The sequence below is a fragment of the Clarias gariepinus genome, chromosome 5 (genome assembly GCF_024256425.1).
Source record: "Clarias gariepinus isolate MV-2021 ecotype Netherlands chromosome 5, CGAR_prim_01v2, whole genome shotgun sequence".
Classification (NCBI taxonomy): Eukaryota; Metazoa; Chordata; class Actinopteri; order Siluriformes; family Clariidae; genus Clarias; species Clarias gariepinus.
Genome location: NC_071104.1, coordinates 21,876,371 through 21,897,294, shown reverse-complemented (window position 1 = coordinate 21,897,294; position 20,924 = coordinate 21,876,371). Strand labels below are relative to the sequence as shown.

The 20,924-nt window shown below is 42.8% G+C and overlaps 1 protein-coding gene across 3 annotated transcripts; it reads left to right on the top strand.

Moving 5' to 3' along the window:
- The first annotated feature begins 474 nt into the window (after nucleotides 1-474).
- efhc2 (EF-hand domain (C-terminal) containing 2) lies at nucleotides 475-18,685 on the top strand. 3 transcript variants are annotated; one of them, XR_008360445.1, is made up of 16 exons: nucleotides 475-581; nucleotides 1,535-1,723; nucleotides 1,818-1,968; nucleotides 2,045-2,268; nucleotides 2,352-2,603; nucleotides 3,442-3,549; nucleotides 3,757-3,895; nucleotides 4,273-4,438; nucleotides 4,821-4,963; nucleotides 5,279-5,475; nucleotides 5,638-5,771; nucleotides 6,037-6,231; nucleotides 6,865-6,957; nucleotides 7,065-7,167; nucleotides 11,522-11,730; nucleotides 18,612-18,685. XR_008360445.1 is itself a non-coding variant. In XM_053495772.1 (15 exons), exons 1-15 carry the CDS (start codon nucleotides 549-551, stop codon nucleotides 11,630-11,632), a joined length of 2,238 nt encoding a protein of 745 aa, XP_053351747.1. In that variant the 5' UTR covers nucleotides 475-548; the 3' UTR covers nucleotides 11,633-13,083. The 3 variants fall into 3 exon arrangements, 2 of the variants coding, with proteins under 2 accessions (XP_053351747.1, XP_053351748.1); XM_053495772.1 differs by lacking the exon at nucleotides 18,612-18,685 and having other exon boundaries at nucleotides 11,522-13,083; XM_053495773.1 differs by lacking the exons at nucleotides 11,522-11,730; nucleotides 18,612-18,685 and adding an exon at nucleotides 8,062-8,186.
- Nucleotides 18,686-20,924: the final 2,239 nt, after the last annotated feature.

The window sequence follows — 20,924 nt, the reverse complement described above, 5'->3', positions numbered from 1 at the left end:
GAAGGTCAAGGACTGCTGAATAAAATAATAATACTAATAATAATAATAATAATAGTGAGACTTAAGACATATCTGTTCTTCGGTACTTTGGTTAATTTCTTTTAACCTCCCCAGCGCCCCCTGCAAAAAACCCTTCCGTGTTTGACTGATTGTACTCAGTTAGCAACCTAGCACCCGAGTGTACTGACGGAAACTTAAGCCCTTTTTTAAGTTGCTCTGGATAGGAGCGTCTGCAAAATGCCTAAATCTAAATGTAATAATAATTATGCAAATGTGCTGAATACAAGTGTCCCCTGAACGCCATGTTTGTAGGGACCCGTCAGCTTTGTTTGTTTGCCTCACTAGCTCAGACGGAGACGTGAGCACGTGAGTTGCGTCACCTAGCAACTGGAACGTCGACAGTTCAGACGGAGACACGGACACGTAAGCTGCGTCACGTAGCAACTGATGTTTCCAAACTAACGTCACAATAGCGTCGCTTGCTGTGTCTGTAGTTTTTTAGTAGCTTCCTGTGGACTTTATTCTAATTTTTTTAAACCCCAAATAAAATGGCTTTACCTGGACATTCTCCCAACAGAAATGTAAGTTCAGACATAACATGTGTGTACAGTTTCATTGGAAACTAATTACAATAAACCTGCTTTCCAAATCAAGACAGGATTATTTCTATAATTTTCGCCAGCTAATTATTGCTAGATTGGTTGTAATTAGTAGGATTTTATAATATCATTGTTAAATGGCTTTAAAATGGTTTAATATAAGAATAATAATTTCTATATTGATAGGCATTCAATATTTCAATATTTAAGTAGTCAATATTTGGTGTGAGAAAAGCCATTGTTTTTTTTTAATGATGCATCAGTAGTCTCTGCTACATTTTATACAGTTTTTAATCTATTGTGATCTATTAGGTAAAACATTTAGTCATTTGTTAGTGATTTATTACATAAACTTCTAGTGATCCATGAGCTCTTACATAAAAAACATCTAATGATCTGTTACTTAAAACTTTAAGGGATCTACTAAGTAAAACATCTAGTGATCTATTCATTAAAGGTCTATTGCGTAAAACATCTTGGATCTATTACATTGAACATTACTTTTTTTATCTGACACAAACATTTAACACTAAAACATTTAATTTAAATAGGTAAACATGTATTTAAAAATAAATAGAAATAAATAAAAAATGCTCTAATATTGCATGAACCCATAAAATAAACATCTAAGACTAATGTGGGATTTTATTTTAGGATTTTTTTGCAAAGTATCATATATCATTATACTACAGACTTTGGGCCAAAAGTATACAGACACCAGTGTGAAAATCATCACCATGTGGTTCTTTTTTCAACTAAAGGGCTCAAATCTATTTCAGTTAGACCATGGCTCTGCACACAGAACCATTTTTACTGTTAAAATTACAGAGTAGTGATGTTCTATTTCAAGGCATGTTTAGCCCACGCTAAACTATGGTAAATGTGTACCATGGCAAAACACTGATTATAAGTCTTATTTTGACAAACTTCTTTAGCTGGGAAAAGAAAAGTTTCACAAGTCTCAGCATTTTGATTACTCCAATGATGTACCAATGATGGTGGGAGCAGAGAAGCCTGGCATTGGAGGAGAACTGCTCTTGGGCCAAAGTGCACGACCTAAATACTCACTGTTTCCCAAAGCAGAAGGCAGCAAGGCCCCCTCCTGGGTAGCATTTGACAAGCAGGTTTGAAAAAAATAACTAAATCACAGTTTACCAGTTTACCAAAAAATGTAGCAAGTTGTGCAGATATTATTAGGATATCCTTCTGTTGCTTTAGGTTCTTTGCTTTGATGCATATTTCCAAGAAGCTGTTACACAAAGCAGAGAGGAAACTTACAGGATTCGAAAATGTAAGATTTATTTCTACTTGGAGGATGACACCATACAAGTTGTGGAGCCAGTGCTCAAAAATAGCGGCATGCAACAAGGTAACTCTTTCAAATGACAAATCATTGACTATTCTGAGTAATCCAGTTGTGGTTAAGCTGTTCTCTCTTCGTGCAGGAACAGTCATCCACCGCCAGCGCATTCCTCTTACAGCTCCTGATAATGAGGAGTTTTACAATGTGCATCACTTTAACATCAACCAAGAGATCGTTTTTTACTCTAGGACATTTAGGATAACAGATTGTGACCCTTTCACACGCAACTTCCTAATTAAAATGGGTGTACGTCTCAACATCCCTAGTGCAGCACCAACAGACCCATATACCAAACTTCGTCAGGAGGTAAGCGGTGGGTGTGCTTTTAAAGTTCTCGTTTTGTGAATTGGAATATTAGTGTCCTAAGACTGTATCCTTTACTTTTATAGTTTGAGGAAAGCATGAAACCACTGCGTCCATATGAAAGACAGGATACCTTAAAGCAGTTCCTTGACCAAGATCCCAAAGTTCTGCGTTTTTATTGCTACTGGGATGATACCCAAAGCATGTTTGGAGATGCCAGAGAATTGATCTTGCACTACTTCTTGGCTGATGACACTATAGAAATACTAGAGGTCAGATATGCAAACTCTGGCCGGGATACTGCTCCTAAATTCTTAAACAGGAGCAAGCTTCCAAAGGTGTGTAGCATGATCTCCTTTATTATGATTCAGTTGTCAAAAAATACCCATGTATTTTAAATATATGCCTCAATTTCTGGTCTCTTTTTTAACAATATGAATTGCTGCCATTTCTATTGAGGTGAACATTTTCACAAACTGTTTAGTAACAGAGACACTGCTGTACCATCTCTTTCGTTCTATTCAAATAAAACTTTAAATCCAGCAAAGACACAGGGCTGCTTGTTGCCATTAGTTTACCATCTATTCTAATAGTGATGGAACTGTTGGAGTACAATGACTTGTGTTCTGACACACTCATCTAAATTCCATCATTCCTGGAAGAGAACAATGCATTATTGACATACAAACGCCTGGGATTTCCGTTATTAGACTACAGACATATAAGCCACTGTACTGCGACTTCCATCTTTGCTGGAACAAAAGTGACGACTGATAAATCCAACCACTGCTCCAATTTTTTTTCTGTCGTCTTCTGCTTGGATGAGCTTCTCCATCACCTATGCCTTGCACTCATCTTGACTGACAAGACTGACACAGCATCAGACTCCCCAGAGCAATTTTTTTCTCCCTGCTCTGGAAATCCATTTTGAAAAACGTTGGCTGCGAATATTTTTTACATTAGTATCAGTTAGTTTTTGTGATAACTTATTTTGTCATGCCGCCTGGAAGTCTGAAATTCTATTTCTTTACTATTTCTCTAAATGTCAATGGTAAGGTTTGTACAAAGCCCCTGGTGAGAGAATATTATTTTTTTAAAAATATATTAATTAAGAGAATTCTTTAGCCAATTTTTCGAGACAAACAGCAGTTATTTTCTCTTGCCTTTCCTGAACAGCATGCTCCTACTCCCATACGCTTGCCTGGAGAAATAACAGACCGTACTGTCCTCAATGCGTTCGGGCCAGCTGGACATGGGGGTCGCTACATTTTGGACAGCCTCAATGTGAGTTATAAATAAAAAATAAAAGATATCTTGCTACTGCATAAACTATCCTAAATTAACTTAGATTACATCTATCATTAAATGAAAACAGTCTTAGTTCTAAATGCTCTCATTTCTCAAGCATCTTAGCATTTTCATTAATTTGCTGAGTTAATAGTAACTTTGGAAAAGCCAGATAATTAAACTTGGGTATGTGTATGGTTTCAGACTGGTGCTGTACATGATGAGTTTTACACGGATCGTGACCTGACCCTAGGAGGGGTCATTAACGTCTGGGGCCGGAGAGTGATTATTTGTGACTGCGACAACTTCACCAAAGAGTACTATCGTTCCAAGTATAGCGTCGGTAAGTCACAGTGCCGTAGAAAATGTCCAAAACTTAATCAGGATGAGTTCATGTAAAAATTTAGCTCCAGGCTCAGACTGTGTTTGGAAACTAACTACATCTGGTCAAGTGTGTTTTATGTGAGTGTCACCACATGATGTCAGTATTGAGTTCAGATGTTAGAGTTGTTCATGATGAAAAACTATTTCACTTGTCTCTGTTACATCTCTTCTTAGTTATGTTACTTTCAGATTGATTTTACTGATGATGCTTTCCATTAACCTAATGATGTACTGGTGAAAACAAAAACAGATTTCCAACCTGCTGTTGTTAAAACCAGATGAGCAATGCAGAGAGGCAACCATTAGAGGTGTGTGTGTTTGTGTGTGTCTGTGTAGTGGACTTCACTCCTGTGAAGTTTAAGGAGTCGCCACCAGCTAAAGCAGCAGTCCCATTCCCTCCTTACACTGGCTTTGGATCGGAGGAGGACTCCCTTTGTTCCTGCCAGGGGCTGCTGCCCAAACCCCCCCAGAAAGACTTCAAGAAGCTAATGGAAAAGGACAGGTACTAAATGTACTAAGTTCCCTTAGAGCATGCTGAACACTTCATTCCACCTTTTACCAGAATGAATATTGACTGACATCTCTGTGAGAATTTGATTGATCTGACTTGGGGTTAAGTTCCCTGTCTGTTCCCTTCTGTTCCCATTCGAAATGTGTTCATTAATGGATGGCAGACAAGGCTGGTCTCTTGTTTGTATGTTTAATCAGCATTTAGGTTGAAATCTATTGTCCATGTTTGTTTATTGTTCCAGTGTGTGACAATTATTAGCAATATAATACAAAAACCAAGATTATAATATAATTCTATTTCCACTTTAGCATATGTTTTGGTTGGTAATATTAATATTAGTTCAATATTCTATTCTACTATGTCTGTATGACAGGCAGGGAATGGTGAGCCATGTACTGAGATTTGTAGGCAAGATGCTGACAGACGACCCTGCTGACAAAGAGCGCACATTTATCATCTCCTTCTACCTCAGTGATGACACTATAGCAGTGTTTGAACCCACCCAAAAGAACACGGGTATGTCTCCATCTTTCCCATCTTACAGTCATTGACTAACAACAAATTAGCTTTGTCAAATGTCGATCCAGTCTGACGTAGTGTAAGAACTGAACACACAACACAATTCCAGCAATTTCAAATCTTTTTAGTCTTCTTTCCTCAAATTATTCCAAAATGTTATGTCCTCCAAACACATACATGCAGTGAAATGAATTTAAAGGAAATGGTGGCCATTTGAAAAGGATTAATTAATGTTAATGATTAATTAATGATTAAGGTTATCAAATTGCTAATGCAGTTACAGAATAAACTAATATATATATCATACTGAAGGAGTTATTGGAGGTAAATACCTGGAGAGGTGCCGTGTGAAGAAGCCAGGACAGGAGCTCTTTAAAAGTGAGATGTCGGAGTACTACAAAGCTCAAGATTTGTATGTGGGAGCCAGACTCAGTATAAAAAACCATCCTTTTCAGTTAGTGGATGCTGATGAGTATGCTTTCAACTATATGGAACAACATGCAGAAGAGGTAATGCATTTGCAAATAACTGTCAATCTTATTCCGTCTTATTTTAAGTCATGTTGTGATGTTTTGCCTTATGTTTAGTCTCATCCCTTTTAGTATTTTGCAGATGAGAAATATACTTTAATTACTGTTACTCACAGATTTGCTGTGGCTATTTTTGCACAGTTCCCCAGGGCCAACATTTGCACTATTCAGAGCAAGTTAAAGTCAATTCCTGAAGAGAAGAGAAAGAAAATCAAACAGTTCCTGGCACTAAGTGACTCAAGTAACACTGGCTTCATTCCCTACGAGTCTTTTAGGTACAGAGCCAAAATCAAAATGTGTATTTTATAAGCATATGAACGTTTAAATTTTTCAATTTACCTGATTAAATAGGGAATGACATTTCCAAAACAGCAGAAAGAGCTCTCACACTTTCTTGTCCAATCCTACTTGCTTTACACACTGCATCCATCCATGTTTTTATTAATCCTCTCAAGTAATAATATAGTATATTCTCCATGGATTTCTTGTCAGACACGGCTCCATGTGATTGAGCAGCTGAGTGCCTCTGTGTCCTTACAGGTCTCTGTTGGCAGATATGGACCATCAGCTGTCAGAGCACGAGATCATGACATTAGGCCGTACCTACGCGGCGAGAGAACAGCCTGAGCTGGATTTGAGTCGCATACTGGCCATTGCTCAGGATCACCTGAAGAAGAAACAATTTGAGAGTTTCGCAGACATGCTGCGAGCTTTCACCCATGAGGACAGAGACAGGTATAACTGCAGCTTTGCATTTTATATTAAAAACCAGGAGATGAAGCATTGTCCTTGGTCAAGCCACAGGTTGTTTTGTACTTGACACAGTCTTGTGCATGCTTCACTCAAATCTGACCACAAACAATTATTTTTTCACCCCACATCTTGAGTTAATTGGAAGTAGTAAATGTAAAGAAGTGTAAATGTTGTAGGGTGTTGTGTGAATGCATATGTTCATACAAAAACAAGCAGGTCTGTGCATTTCTTGAAACACATGGTCACACAGACATTAAGGTTGTACATAAACACTAAGCCTGAGCTAGAGCACCGTCAGTCTGCAGACCCTGCGGCTCCACATTCAGGAGCTGTGATTAGTTCCAGCGGTACAAGTGAAGCATTGGAACCAGATGATCTCCCCAAACTTGTGGCATGTAGCAAATAGATGACTCAAAGCATTAATGGATCAATGTGCATGAAAAATGCATTTAAAAGAAGTAATGTCACTGAGCAAAAAAAGTTACAGCTGTCTGTGTCTACATATGTCTGATCCACTCTTTAAAAGGAAAAGCAACTGTAGACTTACACCTGAATTATATATCTTTAATTAATTAATTATTATTTTTATTTTTTTTATTTATTGGTATATTGAAGAAGTGGGCATCTTTCCACTAAGGGGGCTAGGATCATCTGCAAATCCTTTCACTTACCACTGGATGATGAACTTTTGACAGCCCTTCTGCACAAGTAAGTAGTTCTGTTTTCCGTATTTTTAAATGTTTAAGTCATAGTTTTATTTACATGTCTTTATTCTAAAAGACATCACATTTGTTTTTTTTCATGTTTGCATTTAGATATGAAAATGAGTCAGGGTGGATGGACTATCATGCTTTCCTGTCAGGGATCAACTGGAGAGAGAATGCCTTTGTACCACTTCCACCAGATGCTGCCATGAAAGTGAGTTAACACCAGTTAATACACCTGAAGGAACTAGAGAAGGTGAAATTTTAATGACTTGTTAGACGTGGAAAGCGTTGTGAGTCAACATCCTGTGTTCCTTTGAAACTTTGTGTGCCATCATTAGCAGACATTGCTACACACAGTAAGGGCTAAAAAAAACAAGAGTGTGTTTGGAAATGAGGGCCAGGTGGCAAAGTTCCAGTTTCTGGCTCTCAACCTACCACAGAGGTAACTCTAAGATTTACTTTACTCAAATCAGCCTTGAGAAAAACCCAGTCAACTCTTTTTATTGCAGGACTTTAATTTGGCGCACTATGCCGCATAACAGTCTAAACAGAACCATCTGCTTCACAAAATAGGTGGAGAAAAGGTGTTTTCACCAGTAGATGGGGCTTTTGATTATTTTATATTTTTATCTTTAATCCCAAAGAAGACAGGCCTGGTACTGGTAGCAATGGGTCTCAAAGTTGATATCTGTGAAACATAGCCAGCCAGTCCCTAATTTCGATAAGAAAATTACAATTTGTTACTTTTAAATTTAGTGTACTCAAAAATTAGGCGGTTAGTAAATGATGTTAATTTGGACCTGATCCTGGTGTTCTGTTAGTGTACAAATTTAAATAATGATTTAACTGTAATAATTTGAACTGTTTGGACAATTGTTCATATATTAAATTGATCCATGGCTCAATTTACAGTGCCCACTGGCTGAAAAAACTTTGAGAACCCCTGCTATTAAAATCTGACTGTAGCAGTGTTATGGTACACACAGGACAGTTGCAAGGATTTTTTTGTTGCTTTGCTTTGCTTTTCATTGCTTTAATTTGCTTTGCATGTTTTTGCTTTGCATTACTTGCTGACATCTATCTGACTGTCACTGTCATTTTCCAGCCATTTTCTCTTACACTGCCTATGCCTCGTCTAGAAGGCCACACACCAGTGGAATACTCTGCTGTTATCAAGGAGCTTTCCAGATACAAAGAGGAGTGACATCACCTTTGGCATCTTCATGTCACTGCTGCAGTGCATTATTAAATGGAAGCTTACCGTCAGAGATGATGTGACGCAGGGTGATGGTGGTGTAGGCATGGAAGTAAAGATATTTATAAAAAAATATAAACAAACACAAACAAAAACAGGAGTAGTCCAGCTAGCGATAAAAAAAAAACAGAAAAACAATATTAGAATTCAACAACAAAACAGCAACAGGTGCGAAAAGCTATTAGATCTATCAAAAAGAACAGAACTATCATTACTATTATAACTTAGCTTTTTTTGGAACTGAGTGCTGGAGGTCAACCTCCATCTCAAGTTGAGCCAGCTGAGTGGTAAGCACTGGTCCTTCCTCCAGAAGCTCCTGCATAAATTTAATTGCATGCAAGTTTAGCATATGTACATTTGTATTGTCAGCTCCCTTCTTACTGCAGGTTGCACACAGCCACTGCTGATGGCCTTCACTGTGCCTCTGGTGCCACTTGGTATGAGGATTCTTCCCACCCTGGACAACATCGTGCTCTGACCCCTTGGTCCCTTCATTGTGGTCTATATGGGAAGCCCCTTTACCCTGAATTTTATTGTGCTGCATATTGTGCTTGACTACTCTTCTTGCTCACCTCTTCCAGTCTCTTTCCCTCATGGCACTATGTGGGATCTCATGTTCGTCTCTCCTGCATGCTCCACGCTGCTTTCACTTTTACGGCGAATAGCAAGGCAACTGCCCGCAAGGTCTGATGTCAGTCTCGCATTCTGTCAGAAAAGTAATACTGCAGGTATGCAGAGACATTTCTTAAAAATATAAGCAAACACAAACAAAAACAACAGTATTCCAACCAGCCTTTATTGAAAATGAAACAACAACAGAACTGCAACAGTTGCGAGACAAAGACATATTTATTCACAAACTAATAAGACTTAATTCAAGTGATTGTAAACGAGATGACGCAACACAACTGGTAAAAAGCTCACTGAAAAGTGAAGAACGGAAACAAACGTCAAAATAAAAGCCACAAAACAAACACAAGAAACAGGTTCAAGGGCACAGAGTGCCTTCCAGGGGTTACACCTGACATAACGCCCCTTCAAAAGGCACTACTTCGGAGTAGTACAACCCCAAAAATCTTTTATCAGGCTTTCCGATACTGAGGCTGAAATACAAGACATTGTCCCTAGATGGGGGCTTGGCACGGCAACTGTGGTCTAAATGGTCATGAAAAGGAGTCCATGACAAAAATTTGGCATGATGACAGAGCTCCTCAAACCAGGGTGGCAAAGCAAACAATGTCCTCAACCTGGGCGGAGAAGCAAACACAATGTCCTTGAACCTGTGCAGTGAAGCAAGCACAACATTCTTAAACCCAGACAGTGGTGCAAGCGAAGTCCTCAGATCTGGACATCAGATTAAGTGCGATGCTCTCAAATCCAAGTGGTGAAAACATCAGCACACCCTTGGCCCCAAAGGATGCCCCTGAGCTAGGTGGAGAGGGTGCAGCATCTGTCTGAAACAAGACTATCCATGACTCAGGTGTGGATCAGGCAGCACTGTCTGAAAACCTCCATCTTGAGTTGAGCCAGCTGGGTCGTGAGCACTGCTGCTTTCTTCAGAAGCACCTTCATAAATTGCTGGGAGCGCTTGACATATGTTAGTTTTTATTAGTTGCTGGTGGTCTTCGTCATCTGCCCTCTTGCCACTGGACATCATCGTGCTCTGACCTCTTGGTCCCTTCCTCATGGTCGATATATTGGTGGCCACTTCACTCTAAATACAGTTTTGCTGTATACATCTTAAAGTGAGCAAAAGCTTGCCCAGCTCAGCTGAGATGCTCGCTTAACCAGTAATAATAAACAGAACAATAACAGCAAAAAGGGGCGAAACAAAGACATAACCAAGACCAGGGGTATTTATATGCAAACAAATCAGACTAAACTAGATTAAAATGGCTGCAAACATCATGACACAACTGGTGAAAAGCTTGCTGGGAAGTGAAACTAACATTATCATAAATTCCCAGCACAAACACAAGAAACATTTCATGGGCACAGAGTGTCCTCCAGGGATTCTCCATGATACACACCCTGTTCATTTCAATAGAATTTGTTTTATTTAACTGCCATTCTCTGTGGTGGCCAGGCTTATCTTGTCACACTTTACAATCTGCAATCTCTTCTTAACATCACTCACTCACTCATCTTTAATACCACTTTATCCTGTATTCAGGGTCGTGGGGACCTGGAGCCTATCCCAGGAGATTTAGGGCGCAAGGCAGGGTACACCCTGGACACACATGTACACACACTCACACACTCATTCACACACTACGGGCAATTAGCCTAACCTGCATATCTTTGGACGGTGGGAGGAAACCGAAGTACCCGGAGAAAGTCAACTAAAGCAACCCAAGATCATAACACTGCCTCGAGAGGCTTGTACAATGGGCACCATGCATGATAGGTGCATGACATCTTGCACTTTTCTTTCTTAAATTGACTATCCCATTGCTCTGAAATAGGGTAGATTATGACTCATCAGACAAGATGATTTTCCATTGCTCCAAAAACATATCTATGCACGATAAGCCATAAGATGACCACTAAGGTAAATGAACAGCATAGATCGCTGATGAACTAGACTGATGAAGGGATCATGGGCATCCAAGTGCTCATGCATGCCAGTAGGGGCCAAAAGGCTGCCCGTCCATCTATCCCACAGTAATGTCAGTGCAGCACAAATCGCAGGAAACTTCAAAGCTGCCCACGAAAAAAAGGTACGAGAACTCCCATTGCACCACAGATCTCCATGCATGGAGCCCAGCAGGCAAGAAGCTCAAGCTGGCCTCTGAACTCCCAGGACCCTGATCCTATAAAGTACCTATCATGTGCTGGACGAATAAGTCCAATCCATGGAGGCCCCACCACACAACCCTCAACACCCAAAGGATCTGCTGCCAACGTCCTGGTGCCAGACACCACTGCGCACACCAAGGCGCCCTGCGGAGGGCTAGAACTGTTATGGTCACACAGCTGTTTAGTCTCAATTCTGTGGGTTCTTATCAAATATATAAAATATACAATACAACTTCACCAGGCCTTTAAATTATCTAATTTATATTTTTCCCCACCATATTTTTACCAATAAGATGAAGGCTCAGCACCATCCTTAACCCAAATCCAGCTATATCAAATTTAGTTGTTAGTTGTTTTCTTTTCTTGACTCAGGCCTTTCTGACAAGGCAGTGTATTATGAAAGCCTCTCATAACACACTGTCATTGTGATCAGTAATGACCAATTAAGATGATTAAAAATGTCAAGTCAACACATTTACACTATTTACATTTGTCCTGCTGTTATTTGCAGTTTGATATAGACTGGAAAGGAGGAGCAGTAGGCCCTGAAGTAAAGACCATCAACTACTCTCTGTTACTGGAGGATGTCTTTTGCAATGCCCACACCAATACAGTCAGCTGAGAGGCATGGAGACGTTCTGTCTCCCACAGACAGCAACATACCGTAAACAATGAGAACATGATTGGACCTATGTTAATGAAAGAAAGGTTCAAATTAAGGTATAACCTATTATATCACCTTTGTGCAGTATATTTGTGTATGTTTATTATGTGTATGTGTATCTTATACATAGAGTAGATAAATGATAAAGGTAAAAATTATTAGCAAAGCTGTATCTCATCATGTGCTACCAGAACAGCTTCACTGTGCCTAGGTACAGATTCTACACATATCTGGAACTTTACTGGAGAAATAAGAACCATTTTTCCCAAAGATATTTCTTCAGTTGCTTTTTTAAGGAGCTAGTGGATGGGAGTGCCTTCTAAAACTTTCCTCCAATATCTCCAGTAGGTGTTTATAAGTGTTGCAATCTGGTGAATGTGAGGTGATTCCCAAAGTGTTTTATTCCTCTTATACCACAACAAGTTTGATTTATTAAAGAATAATCTCCCTATTTATAGTTACATTTATTTTTGTGACAGACTTAAATAATGTTATTATGTTGTTATTACTTATATTATGTTGCTATGACTACTATAAGCAATATACAATATATTCCTGAGAAACTAGAAATGCCTTTGTTACGTTGCCAACATCTTATCTGAATTATGCTATTGGAGAAAATTATTTTTATGAATATAAATAAGAATGAAGTCAGAGATGTACATGCTGTATACCAAAGCATGTTTTATATATGGACTTGCAGTCACGGGTAATTCTTGCATAGGTCACAACAGGCTGTAATTAGGCACATGATTTGTAAGTGGATTATGCATAACATAAAAAAGTTAAAGCCTTAGTAATCAAGGTTTGATCATTGAATGAATCATGATGAGTAAATTACTTCACACAAGCATGACTGAATCTTTGTCCCGAGCCACTACACTTACCAAGTCATCAACTTTGTGGTCTATAATACAAAAGGTCTATTAGTGCCCACTGCATATTTTACCCAATATCCTTTCTAAAATAGGAGTATGAGCAGGATGTGAGACACTGTGCTTTCTCCGGACAGTACGTGGACATCAGATAAACCTAAAAATGAATATAATATACTTCTTATTCATTTGCAATTCTCTTCTGTGTCTACAAAAGTCAGTCACTGATGAACATGTGTTTACTGTATGAAAACGTCATTGCTAAATCTTTCCATTTTCTATCATTTGATCCAAGGAAAGATAAATTTAGAGTTCCTAAGTATCAGCTGATTCAATTGGAACAAATGCAAATTCTTATTGGGTATAATAATTACTGTATTCTGGATTTTAATGTTGCCTGGTTCATGAAAACACCATAAAAATGTGTGGAATTGACAGTGTTTATGTTTTTTGATAATGGATAAACATCTTTAAATACTTATAAAATTGTATGTGTGGCCAGTGAAGCTGAAATAACAGCTGTAAAAAAATAAATGGACATCAAATGAGCTTTTAGAAAATTTAGAAGCTAAAAAGCTCATATGTAATTTAATAATAAAATGATTCTAACATTGTTTCAAGATGTGCCTTCTCCTTTTATGCAATATTGTTGTTAATTTATCTATCTGCTTTCATCAATTTAAATGGAAATATTTGCAGATGTCATAATATTTATCATAACATTTCTGCTTTTACATTTTGATCTAAGGGTATTACGAACTAACCTGGATGATCGGAAGACTTTAGCACTAGCAGTTAGCCCTTTGTAGCGTGGATGGTAAACCCAAACGCGGAAGTAAGCGAATAGGCAGGATAACCACGCGATTTTATCTAAGGACTCTCACACAAGGGGAGCAAGGGAAAAACACAAATTTAACCCGCGTCCTATAAACACACACTCGGATCAGAAAGCAAACCCAAGAAAATGAGTACTCACGATTTGGCTGACGGACAATCTGGACCAACATGGGCGAAACTCAATGACTGAGCGAGTGTGAGGCGCCATCTTGGCTCCTTTTATGCTTCCTGTTTCGCGACCGTACTACTTCCGGGTCCTAGTGCCGGTCGCGGAACGGGTGTGTGTGACAGTACCCCCCTGTCCAGGACCGACTCCCGACGGTCCTGGGGTGGAGGATACCCGACGACGGTAATCCCTAATGAGCTCTGGGTCGAGGATGAACCGGGCCGGAACCCATGATCGCTCCTCGGGACCGTAGCCTTCCCAGTCAACCAGGTACTGGGTGCCCCGGCCCCTTGGTCGCGAATCGAGGATCCGGCGCACGGTGTAGGCAGGGCCACCGTCAATGATTCGGGGAGGAGGAGCAGGGGGGGAGGGTGGAATCATAGGTGAAGTGGTGAAGGGTTTCAGTTGTGAGGTGTGGAAGACCGGATGGATTCGGAGCGCCGCAGGCAGCTGGAGCCGGTAGGTGACAGGATTGATCCGGAGGGTAATGCGATATGGGCCGATGAATCGGGGTGAAAGTTTCCGTGCCTCTGTGTGGAGATGAAGATTTTTCGTTGACAGCCATACCTTGTCACCTACATTGTACAATCGTCCCGGAGGGTGTCGACGGCGATGTTGGGTGGTGTAGCGAGCGTTGGCCTGTTGGATGGCGTGGTTGGCTTGGCGCCACAGCCGTCGACACCGGCGGACCAACTGTTGGGCCGATGGTACGTCAACCTCCGGTTCCTGGTGTTCGAACATGGAAGGTTGGAAACCGTGGCATACCTCAAATGGACTCAGGTTGGTAGCTGACGAGACATGGAGATTGTGAGACAGCTCTGCCCAGATGAGGTAGCGGGCCCAGGAGCGCTGGCGATCGGCAATGAAACATCTCAGGTAGCGCTCCAGTTGTTGGTTGGTCCGCTCCGTCTGACCGTTAGTCTGAGGATGGTATCCAGAAGATAGACTGCAGGTCGAATCGATCAGACGGCAGAAGGCCTTCCAGAACCGGGCAGTGAACTGGGGCCCCCTGTCCGAGACGATGTCCTTCGGGAACCCATGCAGGCGGACTACATGTTCTAGTATCAGCTCAGCTGTTGTTTTGGCTGATGGGAGTCCGGCGAGAGCCACCAGGTGCACGGCCTTGGAGAATCGATCCACGATTGTCATGATGGTGTTCTTCCCTTCGGAGACCGGCAGGCCCGTGATGAAATCGACGGCTATGTGTGTCCAGGGGCGACGTGGGACAGGTAGTGGTTGGAGTTCCCCCGGCGTCGGCTGGTTGTTATCCTTTGCCCTGGCACACACAGGGCACGCCTGGACGAATTCGGCGACGTCCTTTCTTATAGATGGCCACCAGAACGCGCGCTGAATGAACTGAAGGGTGCGGTGGGCGCCCGGGTGACCCGAGAGTGGAGATGAATGTCCCCACTGAAGAACCTCCACTCTCCTGGAGTGTGGTACGTATAGTCGTCCAGGCGGCACACCTGCCGGTGTGGTCTCTTCGGCCTGTGCCTGGCGGACTCTCGTTTCCAAATCCCAGTGGAGCGGAGCGATGATTTTGGATGCTGGGAGGACAGGCGCGGGATCCGCCCGGGGAACGTCTTCCTCGTGTTGTCGGGAGAGAGCGTCGGCCTTGGTGTTCTTGGACCCCGGGCGGTAGGAAAGGTGGAAATCAAATTGTTCAAAAAATAAGGCCCACCGCGCCTGTCTGGGGTTGAGTTGTTTCATGTTTCGGATGGTGATAAGGTTCTGGTGATCGGTCCAGACAATGAACGGCTCCCTGGCGCCCTGGAGCCAGTGACGCCATTCCTCCAAAGCCCACTTTATGGCCAACAGCTCGCGGTCCCCTACCCCGTATCGCTGCTGAGTGGGGTCAAACTTTTTGGAGAAGAAACTACATGGGTGTAGTTTCTGGTCTGGACCTCGCTGCGAGAGAACAGCACCGGCGCCCACATCCGAGGCGTCCACCTCAACAACGAAGGGTTGGCTGGCATCTGGATGGAGAAGAATTGGTGCGGTGGTGAATCGGTGGCAGAGTTTCTGGAAAGCAGAGATGGCGGTGGCGTTGAGGGTGAAGTGATGGGAAGATGGACGGGTCAGGGCAGTTAGGGGTGCTGCAACTGTACTGTAGTCCCGGATGAAGCGACGGTAGAAGTTCGCAAACCCGAGAAACCGTTGAAGCTGCTTGAGGGTCTTGGGTAGGGGCCAATGACGCACGGCCTCCAGTTTCTGCGGGTCCATGGCCACACCCTGGGGCGAGATGACGAAACCCAGGAACGTGGTGGAGCGCTCGTGAAAAGCGCACTTCTCCAACTTACAGTACAGCTGGTGAGCGAGCAATCTCTTAAGAACTGCCCTGACGTGTTGGACGTGCTCGTCGACGGTGCGTGAATAGATTAGGATGTCATCCAAGTAGACAAACACCCACCGCCCCAACATGTCCCGGAGGACATCGTTGATGAAGTGTTGGAAGGCGGCGGGGGCGTTGCAGAGGCCGAAAGGGATCACCAAGCTCTCGTAGTGTCCGTTGGGGGTGATAAAGGCCGTCTTCCACTCATCACCCTCTCTGATGCGCACCAAGTTGTAGGCGCTCCGAAGGTCCAACTTAGTGAAAATGGTGGCACCAGAGAGGGCGTCCAGGGCTGAGTTGGTAAGAGGCAAGGGATAACGATTCTTTATGGTGATGTTGTTGAGCCCCCGATAGTCGACACAGGGGCGAAGTTCCCCGCCTTTTTTCTTCACGAAGAAAAAACCCGCGGCAGCAGGCGAGGAGGAGGGTCGGATGGTACCCTGACGCAGTGCATTGGCTACATACTCCTCCATCGCCTGCGTCTCGGTGGAAGATAAAGAGTAAAGATGGCCGCGGGGGGGAACGGCGCCCGGCTGAAGGTCTATGGCGAGGTCGTAGGAGCGGTGAGGAGGTAGGTGTGTGGCGCGCTTCTTGCAGAACACTTCAGCCAGGTCCCGGTAGGTGGTGGGGATGGCGTTGATGTCGACGTCGGGGGCCTCGGACTCCCTAGAACATGTCCCAGCCGATGCCTGTAAGCACAGTTCGGTGCAGGTCGGCCCCCATTGTAAGATCCGGTTCTGTGTCCAGGAGATGAGGGGGTCGTGTTGAAGTAGCCAAGGGTGTCCGAGGATGAGAGGAGGTGACGAGATGGAGGTGAGATGAAACTGGACTTGCTCCTGGTGTCGGTCGATGATTAGGGTGATAGGCTGAGTCTGAGTGGTGATGGGACTGGAGGAAAGGGGGCGACCGTCTACGGAGGTGATCCGAACGGGCTGGGATAACGCCTCGGTCTTTACCCCCATTTCTTTGGCATAAGTAGAGTCAATGAAGTTACCAGCGGCACCAGAATCGATGAACGCGGTACTTCTGACCCGTTTGTGACCAAATTGGAGGATTACCTTAACCGTGAGACGAGGGATGGTGTCAGTGGTCGTGGAGGAGAGTTGGAGGAGGCCCGGTGAGTCTTTCTCCCTCCTCACCGGGCCTGCGCGTTTCCCGGGCGAAGAGGACAGATTGCTCGGTGGTGCGCCGCCGACCCACAATAGGCGCACAGTCCCTCCCGAAAACGGCGTTCACGCTCGGCCACGGTTAGGGAGGCGCGTCCTACTTGCATGGGTTCCCCGGCTCCGGTGTCAACCACGGCAGGAGGTGGAGATCCGACATCCCCGTGGGTGGTGTAAGTGAAGGTGGTCGGTGGTCGTGCAGTGGCGTGGGCGAAGGTGGGTGTTGGCAGCAGGGTTCTGGGGGCTGGCTTCGGGCGAGAGAGTAGGCGCTGGTCGATCCGGAGGGCGAGCTGAATCAATCCCTCCAGTGTGGCGGGGAGCTCTCGTCCGGCTAGCTCGTCTTTAATCCTATGAGCCAGTCCCTCGTAGTAAGATGTCCGGAGCGCGGCGTCTCCCCAGGAGGTTTGCATTGCCAGAGTACGGAAATCCGCGGTGTAACGGCTCACGGACAATCCACCCTGCCGCAGATGGTACAGTTTCGTGTCGGTCTCCACCTCGCCCGCAGGGTGTTCAAAAGTAAGCTTTAACTGGCGAGTGAACTCATTGTATGAATGGGCGGTATCTGAATCGGAACGAAGAACTGCCGTGGCCCACTCAGCTGCCTGCCCTGATAGCAGTGAGACGAGGAGAGCAATGCGCATTCGATCCGTGGAGTATTTGGTGGCATTAAACTCAAACACGAGATCGAGGGCAGTTAGAAACACACTGCATCTCCCGTCTGTGCCATCCCACTTGTCCGGTAAAGCAAGGAAAACATCAGAGGGTGGAGAAGGGGGGGGGGGCGGAGCTGCGGCCGCCGCGACGGGAGGCCGGGTAGCCGCGCTAGCAACCGCCTCGCGAAGAGCTGCGTTCTCCCGCCGAAGCTCCGCCACCTCGCGGCGCAAGGCCGCGACGTCTTGGACGCTCCGGCGCAGAGTAGCCAGCTCTCCGTTCAGCTGATTGATCAGCGCGGCGTGCTGATCTACCACGTCGCAGATGCGCGCATAATCCGCTGGGTTTACCGCTTGTGGCTCAGTCATTCTGTCACGAACTAACCTGGATGATCGGAAGACTTTAGCACTAGCAGTTAGCCCTTTGTAGCGTGGATGGTAAACCCAAACGCGGAAGTAAGCGAATAGGCAGGATAACCACGCGATTTTATCTAAGGACTCTCACACAAGGGGAGCAAGGGAAAAACACAAATTTAACCCGCGTCCTATAAACACACACTCGGATCAGAAAGCAAACCCAAGAAAATGAGTACTCACGATTTGGCTGACGGACAATCTGGACCAACATGGGCGAAACTCAATGACTGAGCGAGTGTGAGGCGCCATCTTGGCTCCTTTTATGCTTCCTGTTTCGCGACCGTACTACTTCCGGGTCCTAGTGCCGGTCGCGGAACGGGTGTGTGTGACAGAGGGTATTAGTCCATAATAGTATTTTATCCTTTCTCTGAAGTGGTTAGCAATTAAAATCAAAATGGGAAATCTAATTTGATTATAAGGATCTGTAATGAAACATTTGTTAGTACTGACCACAAAACTATGCAGTACTAACAAAATTATTGTTTTGTTTTTTTTAGTTGGGACAGAGATATGCTGCTAAAGATGTAGGGAACAAGCTGTTTTCACTTCTTGGCTTAGAATTAAACTTTCCAGTACAAGCCTAATTCTTTTTAATGTGCTGTTATAATTGATTTCACTTTGTCCATACTGATTTAAAGCAAAGATTAATGTATTGTGAGAATTCTTCACTTTAAATATAAATGTATGACTGTTCTTGCCTTTTTCTCTATTCATACCTGGTACAGTAATCAGTGAGTTGTCTTTGGCTGTGTGTAGTCCGAGCATTATTTAAGATGGTAAAATGAAAAATGTTATTCTATACAGGCTGTAAATTATAGCGGCGAAACTATTTTCATGTGGGTCAGCGTTCCCAGTGGAGGTCATTTTTGGAAAGTGGTGGGACTGTTTTGCTGCATTCACCTTGTGGATATAAATCAACCAGAATTATGAGATCTCGTTTTTTCTTACATGTAGCTTGAAACAAGACTTGAAATCGACCTCTCAAAAAGAAGACTGAAATATGTCTTAAATCCATCGGTGTTCATTTCTCCCTGTCATTCTTCACTTTGCTAACAGGCTACAAAAGACTGCAAAGGTCTTCTGTTGTGGCTTTACGGAAACATGAAAGCCATTTTCAGCTGATAGAAGTGAAGATGCACTTTCTTTTATCAAAGGGAAAAGCCATCGGTCTGGGACAAGACATATGGCTAAACACTCTTAGATCTCAACATTGTCACCCACCTGAGTGACCTTTTATTTTGTCTCTTTCGCTCCTAAATTGCTCAGTGTGTGTTGGGGTCATGGGAAAATAATGTGGTGGTTGCATGTTCTGGAGCTACATTTTGTGCAACAATGTCAAAGCGTTTTAAATACATAGAGGAGGCAAACACGAGAGACATTCCACTTGAGAAATTCAACTTGGTAAGAAAATCTGCCAAAGCCATTTCACACTTATCCTGACTGAGTGAGCTGTTGAAATGATATGTCAACCCCCTACATTTAACTACTATTCATAAAAGTAGACAAAGTTTTTAGTTATTTTAAGCCCCCTTGACAGTTAGTTTAATGAATATCCTACACATTTAATGGTCCAATTAGATCAGACGAAGTACCGTGTACAGACATAATGTTTTGAGAAATAGAAGCAGTTCTGTAATTGTATGGTCTAAATGGAGAGTGTTGGTAGTGTCTTTGTGCTGCTGGATTGTAAATAGTCCTGTCAGAGGGCGAGGAGATGGAAGGTGAGAGATAAATATGACTTCAGCTTTGCAAGTTTCATAAACTTTTGACCCTTAAAAGCCTACTTAGTTATGCCAGTGCTCCCTTGATTTCCCCTGAGACTTTCAACTTTTAAACTAGTTTTATGAACAGATGTGTTCCAGCTTGTAATATATATATATATATATATATATATATATATAGCAGTCTTCCATCCTTATATAGCTGAATGAAAACTGCTAAAACATTGCCTGAAATGAGAAGAATTTGATTATTAGATTTTTTTTTTTTTTAGTCCATGGTCTTAACTCTCTTGGACTGAGTCCACTCCTCAATTTGAAGATTACTAACTCCCCTCTGGTGCCAATATTTGCGGTAATTTAATACGCCCCATTCTTCCCTCAACTTCTGCCATTTGAAATTGCTAAAATTATTCGCATTTTAAACAATTGAAAACATGTTTTAAAAACCGCTATTGAATGCTTTCTGTGTCTGAAAGGTAAAATGACAATTGTTTATTCTTTGTGAATGTAATTCCTTTTGTCTTTTCTTACCCTTGATGTGATTTAAATAAAGACATTTCAAAGGCTATTATTGAGGGTCTTTCCTACTAAAACTGTTTAAGTGACTGTATTAAATGTTAATGGCCTCTGAGGTTTGCTTGGGTCTTATTACTAAATAAACTTTTACTAAAGATCTTAGTTACAGTAGAATAATAATTACGTCATTTGTTGTCCATATAAAGGTTGCAGAATCAACGCACATATGTCAACATTGTAGAGTATAGCATAGTATAATATAGTAGAGTATAAAAGAACATTTAGTGTAATGTTTATTGATAATACACAATTATTAATTTACCTTCAGGCTCTGACAAATATTGGTTGTGTCTATTCTTGTTACATGTTGTTGTTGTTGTTGTTTTACAGATTTCATGCCATGACCCTTGTGTGTGCTTTAAACTCTAGTGCCACTTGATCATACCCTTGTTTTTTTTGTTTAAAACCAAGGCAAAAGTTTTATCCTAGCTTGAACATCATATAGATTGTGTGAATTTCTCATTCACCTTCCGAACCCGGTGGTGACCCTGTTGTTTATGGGAGACTACAGTC

Bases quoted from the DNA above. Each gene is read 5' to 3' on its own strand.
- efhc2 (XM_053495772.1), top strand. From the start codon at position 549: ATGGCTTTACCTGGACATTCTCCCAACAGAAAT. The intron at 2,269-2,351 runs GTAAGCGGTGGG...TTACTTTTATAG, and splicing joins ATACCAAACTTCGTCAGGAG to TTTGAGGAAAGCATGAAACC. The intron at 4,439-4,820 runs GTACTAAATGTA...TCTGTATGACAG, and splicing joins AAGCTAATGGAAAAGGACAG to GCAGGGAATGGTGAGCCATG.